Below are 14,683 nucleotides of genomic sequence, written 5' to 3' on the forward strand. Positions count from 1 at the left end.
CCACTGATAATCTCCCTTGATCTGGGGCTCCACTCAAGATCTCACCCCGTGGGGTCAAAATGATCACAAGAACGGTGAGCAAAAATCCCAGAACCGCACGGGGGGACCTAGTGAATGACCTGCAGAGAGCTGGGACCAAAGTAACAAAGGCTACCATCAGTGACACACTACGCCGCCAGGGACTCATATCCTGCAGTGCCAGACTTGTCCCCCTGCTTAAGCCAGTACATGTCCGGGCCCATCTGAAGTTTGCTAGAGAGCATTTGGATGACCCAGAAGAGGATTGGGAGAATGTCATGGTCAGATGAAACCAAAATAGAACTTGTCGTGTTTGGAGGAGAAAGAATGTTGAGTTGCATCCAAAGAACACCATACCTACTGTGAAGCATGGGGGTGGAAACATCATGCTTTGGGGCTGTTTTTCTGCAAAGGGACCAGGACGACTGATCCGTGTAAAGGAAAGAATGAATGGGGCCATGTATCGTGAGATTTTGAGTAAAAACCTCCTTCCATCAGCAAGGGCATTGAAGATGAAACGTGGCTGGGTCTTTCAGCATGACAATGATCCCAAACACACCGCCCGGGCAACGAAGGAGTGGCTTCATAAGAAGCATTTCAAGGTCCTGGAGTGGCCTAGCCAGTCTCCAGATCTCAACCCATAGAAAATCTTTGGAAATCCGTGTTGCCCAGCGACAGCCCCAAAACATCACTGCTCTAGAGGAGATCGTGCATGGAGGAATGGGCCAAACTACCAGCAACAGTGTGTAAAAACCTTGTGGCGATCTTACAGAAAACGTTTGACCTCTGTCATTGCCAACAAAGGCTATATAACAAAGTATTGAGATGAACTTTTGTTATTGACCAAATACTTATTTTCCACCATAACTTGCAAATAAATTCTTAAAAAATCAGACATTGTGATTTTCTGGATTTTTTTTCTCATTCTGTCTCTCATAGTTGAAGTGTACCTATGATGAAAATTACAGGCCTTCTCATCTTTTTAAGTGGGAGAACTTGCACAATTGGTGGCTGACTAAATACTTTTTTGCCCCACTGTATACTAAAGTGCTATTCCATCGCGTGGTAACGTCCATGATTATTTGTGTGGTGGCAGTTGTAGCAGCTTCTGCTTGGACATGAATAACGCGGCAGCCGTTGAACTCCGGTGAAAAAAACTTACTGTCTCACCCGCCCAAGCAACCGAGTGACACGCGCAACACCGAGGCCAGCCTGGGTAGCAAGGTTTATCGTGTGTGCAAAGCACTTGATGTGCGGCTCCAATCCTGCCCCGCACAGCCACTTCCATATTACGCGCATTGTCAGTCACAATTGCGATGCCATGGTTTGGTTTTTTAATCTCCCAGTCAGTGACAGCTGCTTGTAAAACTTCAGCTATGTTTGCCACTGTATGGGACTCATAAAAGTGGGCGAGTCTGCAGTACAAAATTTACCATTTCCCAGTCATTAAGCGGGTTTCCATCACTCTGGTTTTATTCGCATTTTGAAGTTTCGCATCAGAAACGAGTGATGGAAACGCCAAATTTCGAATTAAAAACCCTTAATTCGCAAAAAGTTTTTACGCTCGCTTGAGGTGGTTTTTCAGTTTTGCGAAAAAGGGTTAATGCGAATAATGGGAGATGGAAACGCATTTGCCGAATAAATTCCTCCAAAAAGCCACGTAACTGCACTATGAGACGGCGTAACCTGACTAACCAGAGAACTGATCTTGTTACACAGCAGAGAAATGTTGTTACGGTCATTCTTAAATGCCTGAGAAAGTCGTAAGTATTTCTGTAATGCCTCTTAGAACTATCACGACTGTGTTTCCCAAACAGCAGGCATCCACAAAAGCACCGATTTATTTGCGTAATCATCTGCTTGCGCAAGTTTATTATTATGAAAATTATTATATTCAGTGGACTTCTCTTACTTTTATACTGATATTTAATGCAGTTTATTAGGAAGTGACGGTTGACTAGTTGGATGGAAACGGTGCTTATTCGACAAATGTTTTATGCGATATTCCAATTTTGCGCATTAAGCTAAATTCGCAACTTTGGATGGAAACCGTGCTACTGTATCCGAGTTATGTGGGTGTATTTGATACCTCAGTACACTTGACAGTAAACCTGTAGCTGATGGACGATGCTTCTGCTAGAGTCTGTCAACTTGAGGCTCTGAAGTTGACCCTGCGATATGCGTATGGGTGGTTACCTGTTCTGTGTGGAGGAGTGCCGTAAATCCCATTTCCACCAACAGAATGGCCTAATAGCTCATGAACGCCGATTCTCTGATTTTGCCGGGCTCTGATTGCTGAGATCAGGCATTAGAGTTTTTGCCCTTTAATGTTTTCGTCACAGGTGCGGCTGGTTTTAGTAGAGAGCTGTGGTGGTTCTGTATGTGTTTTTGCATAGTGCTCGTGTTAGCCGCGGTGTAGAGGCATTGTTTTCTTACAATGTTTACATATTGTGTTCGTCTTGTCTGTCACTCTTTCGCGTTTCTTATTTCCACTGGAAAACCAAAATGTTGCCACACAAATGATTTAAAAGTGGCAGGGGGATCTTCAATACAAATTTCACCCTCACGCTCCATCATGCTGACATCACAACTCACGAGACAACTTTTCACCTCGACGAGAAATCTCGTGCGTTTCTAATCTCGCGAGATCTCGTAACACGAGATGTCGTCACACCTAGTATCTATCCATTTCTCAAAGATCCCTAAACGATTCCTTCCGAAGCTGTTCAAATGTTCCGCTTCTCTAAGCTCCTCCCTACCGCGAGTCCAGTGTGCTCCGATTGGCCAACTGACCCAATCAGTTGTGATTGGTCTTTCTTCATACACTGCGTGTCAGAAACGAAACGCCCATTACCACAGTTCTTATCTCAGGAAGGTTTTTGTAAACAAAGACGCTGTGTGTAAAAATGGCATCAGTATTACCATATCACAAGTTTTTATCTTCATAAACTTATCTTCATAAACCATTCAGACTATTGTTTTCTGTTGATCTTTTTTCGTCATAGCTGTGAGAACAACGGCTCTATCCAAAAGTTGATCATTACTTTGATTATACAGAGAGGAGTAACTGAGCAAGTTAGCGAGAGCTTCCAAACATAATGCACACACCTTTACATAATAAAATGATATAGTGCTGCAGTTCGTTTTTAAAATAATGACAAGCAAACCGTTTTGTTTGAAGGGGATCGTGACCACAGCTAAACTTGGTACACTTGACAAAACCATAATGTGAGACACGTTAGCAAAGTGCTACCGTGACTAAACGATAAAGGGATACAGTTTGTACAATACTACAACATGTAGAACGACAACAGTCTACAATAACCGCCACATTATTAGGTAAGAGTTGGATTATTAAAACTGTAACACTGTTAACTTATACGTTGTTTACCTGGAAACCTACAGCTGTACTAAATATACAACACGGACTAGCACAATTACTTTAACGTATATTGTAAGCACTCAATTTAACATGTACACATAACGTATTTATCATACTTACAGCTTGTGGTTCTGAGACGCTTGTTAGTCCAAATAAAGTTGGTATTAACTTATCTTTAAGGGTCTAGAGGCTGGCAAATCCCACGTTGAACTCGCCAAAATTTGAGAAGCAGTTGTCGGTAAAATGACGAGCACATTATACAAGGTTGGAATTGTACTGCAGTGGTATCGTGGGGAAAAAATGTAACCACTGATCCTTCACATCATCATCCTTTGGCAGCGAAAACAAAGTACATTTGCGTTCACAGCACAAAACACAGCGTCCCCTCGACATGTTGTATACGCAACACTACCTGAAGTGCTAGTGGGCAGGTCAGAGTGTTCCTGTTTCGCGGGAAGGCGGGGATTGTGCTTATGCATTACACTGTGACGTATCGATGTTACACTCAAAAGATTCGAAAGCCTAACGATTTGCTTGGGTGGTTCGGAGTCGACTCCTTACTTTGGAAGCCAGTATCTTAATTTTTCATGGACTTTTTGAAATAACAACTTTGCAGAACGTCAAAATTGAAGGAAAGCTACGTTACACACTGAAATGCCGGTAATTTTATGAGATTCATGAAACCTGCTCTTTAAAGGCGCAGTTCTTGAAAATCAGCGGCCACTAGCTTTGTATTATAGTTTTGCAACGAATCTCTGAGTCATTTGCTCACCCCTCCCTTTCGAATTACGACGGAGGCCGCAACAGTAAAAAAAGATGTAGTCTACTGAGACAGCGGATAGCAGTGATACAAGCAGGTAAGGCAATATATTAACGTAATTAATCATTTAACATGTATTCTATTGCGAAAGTTACTGTTACAATTCTATAATTAGATATATTTTTTGCGTGCTATCTAGTACACGCTGAGAGTAGTGAAGTAACTAAAGTTAGCTAATCATAAATAGCAACGCTGTTCAAAGCGTTTGATCTGACAGCGACATAGGAAGTTAGGTGTAAGTTAGTAGTCTTTTGTCTCCCCCTTTGTAAAGTCAGGAACAACCGGAGTACGTACCGCAGGGACGGAAAAACATTATTATTCAGAGGTTATATGGCCATTGGTATAAAATGCTAACGTTACCGTTTCAACAAAACAGTTGTTTGGTAAACATTGAAAAAGTGGAAACATTGAAAATGTTGAATTATTTTACCAGTCTAGCAGAAAACAGGCAACTTCGGCGTTGCCTTGAAAACATTTGTCTTTCAACAGTGCCTTCCATCTGGAAATAGATACACCGATGTTTATCCTGGATTTATGCCGCCGTTTGTCTCTAATTCGTCTGGCAGCATCACGTTTGCGCTTCTTTGAGGACGGAGATTCACGCTCTGTCGGCGCTTGTGCGCAATACGCATGGTCCTCCATTTTATCAAAACTTCTAAGACAGAACAATCAATTGCTTCAGCTAGACGACGACTACTCCTCCTCCTCTCCGTACTACGACTTACTACTTTGTTCGTCTTCAACTCAGTGATGATGCAAGCTGCGTCTAAAAACACACACGAAGACCAACATATACGAAACGCACTCTGTAGAGCTGTTTGTCCATTAGAGCTTACTGTACAAAACATGGCTGCGCAATATAACAAATTCCATGTAGATAGGCCCGCTCCCTATGTAGATACAACTGGTTTATTCTAAGGTAATAAAAACATAACTTTTCATTACGTAAGGTTTTTATACACATCTAAAGACACAGTTTTGTATGTTATATTGCATTTCTGTTAATAGATCATACAAAACATCCCGCACTGTACCTTTAAGAGCCACCAAAGAACACAGTACACAAAGCTCCATTCACAAGGCGTCTGTCGTGTGAATAAATGTAAAGAAGCAATATAACATATTAAAGAACATTGAGTATCGTGAATGTATAGGAGCTGTAGTTCCGTGTGTTGTGTGAATAAAGCCCATCCCTAACACATGTCTGGACAAAAACTGCTTTTATTTCTGCATTCCTCATAAACAAAGCATCTGTTCTCTGTGTTCTCGCTTACTTTCACACAAATATAATGTGAAAGAACACGTAACTGTGATCAGCTTTTCATTTGAGAATGAACATTCTGACATAACTTACTCACCCAAACCTGTATGATATTTATCTTCCATGAAACACAATATTTAACTGATGTTGAGCAAACAGTGACCATATAAGGGGTAGTTTTGTGGTTTTCTCTTTCACCATTGTGCACATAAACATTCTCACATGGCAGAACAAAAAAACAACAACCCTGACATCAAATATCTTCTGGTTCTTGATCATAACATGTTAATAACCAAATAATCCATTTGTAAACAGACTAATGGTTCAGCCTCAATGTAAACACCTTAAATCGATCCAAACAAAATGTCAATCATTGTCCACTAGAAGTAATTTCAGATAGAAGTATCCAATGGTTTCTTACAATAAACTCTGTACCATCAGCTTGACATAAAAAATGAACAAAGAATCTGTTCTGGATGCAATTTAGCAGTGGGTGGATAAAGAGGACCTATCCTTACCTCTGATTGGCTGGAAGAGGGGCGTGGCAGAACTTCACCCTGCGTGAGCGCCCCCTGCCGTTCCTGAACAGCATTACCCATCCTGACCTGATACATTCACAAAAACACGGACAGAAGAACACCTGAAAACACATGAGGAAAAACCATGTTAAATAATGTTTTCATACAGTTTGGTAGTGTATGCTTTCTTACAGATTTAAATGTAAAAAAAAAAAACATCTTTACTATTTATACAATAGTTTAACTGACAATAATTGAAACTACAAAAAGACCCAAGAATATAACATCAGGGTAATGAGAATGTGAAAAGAAAACATGTTTAAATGTCATCACAATGTACGGAGCGACTGGGATCTGACTTCACCTGTGTGACATTATATTTTTCGTACGTGATTATATCCAAAGAAATTTCATCGGCAGACACCTTCACATCACAAACACTAAATGAATCGAATTGCACATCAGATCTTTCATCTTAAATGACTTTAATCACTTGTGCAGAAGAGAAATCAACCTCAACACACAAGCAGGTCAAGGGAACACATATCTGACATGTCGACAGAAATCCTCAGAAGCTTCTGGATCAAATAACATCTAAAAGAGTCCAACAGATGCATGTCTAATAATAGAACAAAAGCTGAATACTTCACAGCCCGCGCAGGAGAAAGTCATGTCTGAGCAATAAACACACGCTACTTTATTTACTTCAACATCATCATATCATTTAAACTTTATAGATCGTTTCACTGACTCGCATGCCTGGAGTCTGAACTGCAGTTCACTTCCGGTCTGTGATATTATATCTGGCAAGGGTGTAATAATATAACTATTTATTTAATTTAATTTATGTTTAATATATTTTTTATTTATTGTATAACAATTGTAGTAAATAAACGATTTGTCAAATTTGGTAATGTTAATGTTATTAAATGAACAATTTGTTGAATGGGTCCTGTAGTTCGGTCGCATTTAAAGAAACTGTATGGTACATTGACATCTAGTGGTTGAGCTTGGTATCGCAGTCTAAATTCAAAATATCGGAGAGGCAAATTTAGCCAAGTAACAGTTCTTCTCGGTTTCTTTTGATTGTTATCAGAAATATTCTACAGGTACTCTATTGTTTGTGAACGTGTACCGTAAGTTAAGGGCAGTCCACGAACAGGCACATGTGCAGTAACGCTTGTGTTGTTGCTTTGAAACCATCTATAGTCTGAAAATGATGACACATATCATCTGACACTGAAAAAGAAGATCAAATTAAAGTTTGTGATGTGTAACTTGCAAAGGGTATTCTAGCTTATCAGGTGATCTATATAAGAAATATTTTGATATAATATTATCACTGTAATATTTCCAATCAGGAATAGAGATAAATATCAACATAAACGCACCAAAATTAATTGTCTGGGTGCAAAAGGTTGTGATAAAAACTTCTCCATGACAACACTTGTTTATAAAATAACATTTTCTCTCTCAGTCTGACGTAAAACAGACTCAACAGTAGGTTTTAACAATAAGGATGATCTGATGACTCGGAGCGAGAAAGTCGTGCCTGTCCCCATCACATCACTTACATTCGTTCATACTGTGTGCATGTGTTTTTAACTTGTAAACCTAAACCTTTGGTTTTCTGTGAGATAAATGGGTTGAAATTGAAAGCTGGTTGATGACTATAAAGAATCATGGCGTAACACTGTGAGTATTGTTGTTCTCAGAATCACAGATCAGATGAGGTCGGCTGTAAGCAGAGAAAACGTCTGTGGGTAAAAGGTCTTTCACACTGACACACATTTCAGCCCGGCTGAACAAGAGCTCACAAATATTCACAGAGGCTCGGCTTTTTAACACCACATGCATTCTCTTCCAGTCACCCTGAGCTGCTTATAGCAAAGCCAGAAGCCACTTTCAATACATTAAATATAGGAGTGTAACGGTTCTCTGTAAAAATTTAAAACGCACATTAGCAGCATATTCCATACTGTCTGTTAAGAGTCAAGGAAATCACTCACTGCTTGTGACTCAATAGCTTCTGTAACTTCAATTATGATTCATCTTTATTTAATTTGTACATATGCAATGTTATGTTTTGTTTGATTACTTTAATCCATTTCTACCTTAAAAGGTATACAGTATCTTATTTAATTTTCTGCTTTGCTCTGTTGTTTTATTGGTGCTGTTACTTGTAGCTTGATTATTTGTTCTTATTTGTCCGTAGTCCCTTTTCCCTGAACATAGCACAAACCGAACCGCGAGTAATTTGAACCATTACACCCCTAATTAAATATGAAAATAAAGCTGTCGGATCTCTTGACATGCTGGTTTTGTTAAGTGGTACAGCACACAGACAGATTTCACACTACACTTAACCCTGAGCTAACACTCAGAAAAAAAAAACATTCCCGCAATGTGAACCCCAAACTGCAATATGAGATTCTTTGTACAATTAAAGTGATAGTTCACACAAAAATACAACATTCTGTCATCATTCATTCATCCTCTTCTGTCTTCAAAAACTTCATTTCTTAAGCCAAACACACAAAACAATTTTATATTAAAATGCAGCTTTTATACTATCTTACATATGGCGACATTTTGATGAAATTGAATTTCATTGGTTCTCAAATGTCAGTCATGATAATTAGTCATATGTGTGTTCGTCATGAGACACACAAGAACCAAAAAGATGTAACATCATGGACATGCTGGCATGTTTGGATACACCACATGTCATGGCTCTGCTTCCTTATTCATGTTTTTCTTGGTCCTGTAGCAGAGCCATGGCAAAGCCTTTGGTTATGTGTGGAGAGAAACATATTATTGTCCTTTTGACAATAATATAGTTCTCTCCAGTGTCTCGTCTCTGTTTCCCGCCATCTCGTTTCCTCGTTATCTTTCCCTGAGTGTTTAATGTCCCACACCTGCCCCATGTCGTTATCCCTCGTTTGTCTTTCCTATTTATACCCTCATGTTTCTTTGTCCTGTGCTCGTGGATTGTGTGTGCTATGTGCTGTATCCAGTTAGTCTTGTTATTCGTCCAGCGTCAACCGTCTTTGCCCATTCTTGTTCCCGTCTGTTGCTTCCTTATCTGCTTTAGTAAGTGTTTAGTTTAGTTGAGTTTTTCAAGTGTTTATTCAGTTTAATGTCAGTTAGTCTCCGTACTATTATTTATCCTGTTTGTGTTTTGCCCCATCGTGGGTTCTTGTTTTTGTGTTTTATTATTTAAATAAACTGCTTGTTTGTTTAACCCCTTCATCCCCGCTGCCTGCAATTGGGTTCTTTCCTGTGTTTTCCTGACACCACATCAATAAATAAACTCAATATATTATGTTTTCTACAAATGTATTGTTTCACTTCAGAAGACATGTGCTAACTTATTGAAGTCAATTGGATCATTTTAATGATGGATGTTTGTGATTTTTCCATGTTGAGCCCCACGACATAAGAAGATAAAATGACAACATTTTTATATATCAATTATACATGTAACTAATATAGATTTAGTGTTCAACTGAACAATAGAAGTCATCTGGAATTGTATCGCCCATCAATCACAAAGTTTTTTGTGTGCTCTAGGGCTGTGCAAAAATATCGATACATGTAACTATCGCAATATTTTTTTTTCAATAGTGTATCGATAGTGATACCACTACTATCGATCATTTTTATTTAAATCATATCATATACATACGGCCAAAAGTAAGTGGAATCGAGGATGGCGAAAAATATAAGAACGCTTGGAGCTCTCAGAGCTGATGTGTGGGTGTGCTTTGGTTTTCAAAATAAGTCATGGAGTAATGAGTTATATAAAATAATGCTGTTTGTAGGCTTGGCACTTGTGCATTAGATAAAAAGTTTATTAAGAAAAGTAATAATGACATTTATTGTGCTTTCACGGATGTGACACCAGCGCATTTACAGCACAGATGAAGCAGAGGTTTTATACTGCCCATGTTCAGTGTTTTAACTGTAATGCACCACAACAGCCAAGTGACTTGCGTGAGCCACCTTATTCCCCTGTGCTACCCACTTGAGGGGCGCAATCCACAGTTTGAGAAGCCAAACCTCTGATGTAAAGGTCCATGCATCGCACATCATGGCCACTCTGCAGAGGTAAGGGATGTTTTTACACTTATCCTTACAGAAAAGCCCCGCTGGTGCACAGCATGTTGTATTTCTAGCTCTACTTTTTACATTTTCTATTTAAAGTATTGCAATATATCGCAAATGTGTATCGTATCGAAATTAGGGCTGCAACTAACGATTATTTTAATTGTCGACTAATCTATCGATTTTTTTTCGATTAGTCGACTAATCTAACGATTATTATTTTTATTAATCTAATAAAGATTTTTTGATTACCTTATTAATCCTTTGGCAAACTTTGCAAATAAACAATAAGTTCTAATATTTTCTTAAATTATAAAGCAAATCATACTTTATACTCACATTTTATAAATAAATTTTGTTGTTTTAACATTTTAATCCGTGTTTACATTAAAATCACTATCTTCTTTTAATTAGGTAGTTCTAATTTTAAAAGTAAAAAAAGACAGATTTTTTATGTACTTAAGTACTGTATTGAAGGTAAAAACATAAAATAAACTTAGCTCTGTATACTGTGGTAGGCTATATGAGACCAGTTTTTTTATTGCACTTATGCTTTTGTTGTCCTTATGTTGTTCCAATTGCTTCCATTGTTTCCCTCATCTGTAAGTCACTTTGGATAAAAGCGTCTGCTAAATGACTAAATGTAAATGTAAAAACATTTAAAAATGTGTTTATGAAATACTAGAGCATTATATATGCTATGTATTTTTTTCCTCCAAGTAATATCCGACTCTATTTTCAGTCTCATAATGTAATTGAGTAAAAGTAAAAATACTACTATCTGTCTCTGTTTATTGTACAAAACTATCACCGAATAAAAGACTCTAATGCAGAGTGGCCTTAAAGCGAGCCCGCGCACCCAGAACTCAGAAGGATGCGCTTAATGCATTCGCTTCGTTATTTACAGTTATGCGCATCCCGGACGCACAATGATGCGCTTAAAGCACCTACTACTTCTGAAGTCCCGGGGATCATTTTGCTCACCGAAGTAAATATTAGTTAGAACACAACGAGAAGAGATGATATGTTACATGTTTAACACATAGTGCATTGCATCAATCCAACAGTTTACAGTTAAATCAGAGGTTTAAAAAGAGTTATTTCGTATGAAGACGCAAAATATTCAGACCGCTTCCAGTGCTTCTAATAAACTAAGCTACACTCAGCGAGTAACGTTAACTCACAGTCTCTAGCAAAATACATTTTAAACAAAACCATAGACTATCATCTTGTCATTATGAAGAATAATGAAAACATTGGAACATCTTGGAAAGAGTAGCGTCCTGACCGTCACCGTACACACGCATGCTGACTGGACATTGACAGACAGCACCAGCGGAGGTCAGACTTTCTTAATTATGCTATATTGGTTTATTCCTCGCATAAAGCTATCGAATGACATAAAAAGTGCATTGGTGGTTTCATGATAGTTAGTCCTTTTTGAAGCTGAAGAGTAATTTAAGCAGGGTCACAAAATCCGCAATGGTTCACATACACTAACTTACACTAGTACAATAGCGTTAATGTAAATCATTAATGTAAAGCGTAGTGTTAAAATAAAGTAATTTATTATGAAAGTCTACATCTACGTTCCCCTCTCCGTCCGTGTGTGATTGCGTGTCCATGCTGTGATGATCGCATTCCACGGGTAACGTTAGGGGGAATTCCTCCGTCCATTCACTAACTTACTGCGTCCGACGCTCTCAACCGCTGTTTGTCGGGTGTATTATACTTTCTCTTGTTCTGCTGATTAATTTACACACGCCCGGGAACAGAAACTGCTATTACAGCAGATAAACATAAATAATACGACGCGTCGACGTGCGTATTTTAGTGGTCGATGTAATTGACGACGTCGACGCGTCGTTGCAGCCCTAATCGAAATACATAGCAATATATTGTATCGTGACCCATCTATCGTGATATGTATCGTATCGGGAGGCACTTGCCAATATACAGCCCTATGCTCTACTGACTACGACTAACAAACTCGTATCATCTCTAGTTAACACATGCAAATCCATTCCGCTTAGATTTCCCACAAAAACACAGTAAACGCAAACAAGATTTTAAAAATGGCTTACATTCAGTTTCACACATATTAAGCTAGTATTTGACAAAGTATTTTGACATAATGACAACACACCTGACTTCAACCCGTCGTGAATTACTAAACCGTGATAAAGTATCACCAGTGTGAAGTACAGAACAATATAATCCAGGATTACATTAACCCCTGGTTAATATTAATGACCCTGGCTAAACAGTTTCAAGGGTCAGAGGGTTTTTATTGGCTAGGTTCAAGCATGACACTTGAAGCAACACAAGTGTCTTTAATGTTCCTCTAGTATCACATGACCGTTCCACAACACACCTTTTGTGTTTGAATCAGCAGTGGTAAATGGAAAATCACAGACGGCCAACAAAAACAACCTCAGTGCTATTTAATACATGGTGAGACAGCAGGAAGCCAAAGAATATGAATTATTGTATGAATGTTGGGAATAATTTCTGAGTCACCTGATCAACGACAATATGACGTGTGTATTCTGTCATGTTCTACACCGTAATAATGCATCATAAATGTTGGTTTATTCATGAAAGATTTTTATGCGGTAAAATAAAGATCTTACTATTTGACCACACAAACACGACAAATGTAACGTTAAACCACTAGACAACACCAACAGACCAAAAACTATTTATTATCAAAATCAATTAACTTACTGGTTATATATGACCATTAAACCGCAATGAGGAAGTCCGTGATGAAATATTTACTCAGAGACACAACTGAACTCATGACACATTTAGCCTTAGCGTGTTAGCACAACATACATAATTATCGTTCAAATGAAGCTTTTCTCTCACCTGATCCTCTGACAGCAACTGTTGGGTTCCACAGGCCAAAATTACGACAGAAACGCTAAGTTCCCACAGATCTGAAGAGAGTTCGCCTCAACATTCCTCTGCTAACCTGACAAGCACACATATGATTAAACTGATAAACTCCAGTCCCCATGCACTGACAAACAACCGTCAGTCACAATTCACTTACACTAAACCCGCCCGGATCGAACTAACAACCCGTATCTGCCGTCGCAGGAGAACCATTTAAACTCATTTTATTTGACTTTCGTGTCTGCACGCGTGACTTTGGACTGGTGAAGTTGCACATTTCACGCTATTTTCTGTCAGAGAAGCGCGCGAGTGTTGTTGAAGGGCGAGGCAAGGTGCATTGTGGGAGTTGTATTCCGGAGCGGGAGTGCGCTCTTTGTCGATAGGCTCGTTCGAGGGGCGTCAGCAGAGGCGTGTGCGATAGACAAGGCTGACCCGTAAACACAAACAGCTGCGGTTTTCTGAATAAATAGCACAGTGACGTTTATACTTCTCAATTGATTCCAGTGGTTTACGATCTCCGAGTATTTACAAAAACGTTCTGCCTGTAGTTACTTATTTGTTGTCAAAAAATATGTTTGTTAGAATTTCTTTCTCATGATATGTGGTGATATGTTGAAAGCGCACACTCACAAGCACTGGGAAATATAAACATTGTGCCTTTTTTTGCAAAAACCGCAATTTTCTTCTTCACTTATAAGGGTTTAATGCAGTGTTGACCTGACCAAAATTGCGGCGCCGTTAAACAATCGTCAAAGCGCTCAATGCTTTATTATACATGTCCAGGGATGCAGATAAGTGGTGCGCAGGTGTGCATGCGCGGCCAAAATTAAAAATGCGCTCTGTAAATAAGTTTAGAACGCTCATTTGCGTACTGACATGGTTAAAACCTTTTGATGCACAATCACTGTTTTAGACCGACTAAATGTAATACTGGTAGTATTGGTAGCTCCGCCTTTGTTGGTTCTGCTTTCGTTACTAGAAGCACGCGCAGCCAGGGGCGTCGCACCCGTGGGGGATACACCCACACTTTTCCCGGTGAGAGGGTTCAACACTCGCACTTTTCTTCAGTTTTTCCGCAGTTTTGCACAAACGCCTTACAGCAGTCGCTCCTCCGTTTCTCTTGCCACTCTGTGTCTGCGTTCGCTGCGGTTGCCTCTCCCTTCCCTCCCTCTCAAACATGACACCGGCTTTGAGTGTGACCGGCTGATGATTGGCTGTTCTGCCTTAAGTCCCGCCTCTCTTGGTGTGTTAGATTTATCGGTCAGCTCGTGCAGAGGAGGCGGGAACTTATGGTTATGGTTATTTACATATCCCTTTTCCAGGTACTTTGAATGAGTGTTTATGCTTTCGAGGTTTTTAAATAAGCTTGATATGTGTTTGGGAAGATGTTCTGTTTATGTTTTGTTGACATGTCGAGTGTTTTCTGTATTATATTTCGTTTTTTAGACTAATGATAATTGCTAATTGGGATATTGTTCAGCAGCTAACTAAATTCGGTTATGTATGTGGCATGCAATGTATAAATTAACTGTGATGAAGAAGGCAGGGAATTGACGAGGAGGAGGGACAAATTGTCATTGTTAAGCAGTCTATTTATGGGTTTATTGCCAGTGCAATTGATTTTGATATTTTGAGCATTGTTTGTTGATTAGCTGAATACTTTTGTGGATACTTAC

At 39.1% G+C, this 14,683-nt stretch overlaps 1 protein-coding gene across 2 annotated transcripts in view; it reads right to left on the minus strand.

Moving 5' to 3' along the window:
* Positions 1–13,328, minus strand: part of slc25a42 (solute carrier family 25 member 42) — a 30,457-nt gene extending 17,129 nt beyond the window's left edge. The window contains exons 1-3 of one of the 2 annotated variants that reach the window (XM_057335175.1): positions 13,165–13,328; positions 12,978–13,078; positions 6,000–6,121 (exon numbers count right to left, since the gene is read on the minus strand). In XM_057335175.1, coding sequence (XP_057191158.1) covers positions 6,000–6,095 — 96 coding nt within the window. In that variant the 5' untranslated portion in view covers positions 6,096–6,121; positions 12,978–13,078; positions 13,165–13,328. Of the gene's footprint in view, positions 1–5,999; positions 6,122–12,977; positions 13,084–13,164 lie in introns of both variants that reach the window. The other variant, XM_057335174.1, reaches the window with a different exon arrangement.
* Between the last annotated feature and the right edge of the window lie 1,355 nt (positions 13,329–14,683).

Source organism: Triplophysa rosa, linkage group LG5 (assembly GCF_024868665.1).
Source record: "Triplophysa rosa linkage group LG5, Trosa_1v2, whole genome shotgun sequence".
In the NCBI taxonomy this organism is placed as follows: domain Eukaryota; kingdom Metazoa; phylum Chordata; class Actinopteri; order Cypriniformes; family Nemacheilidae; genus Triplophysa; species Triplophysa rosa.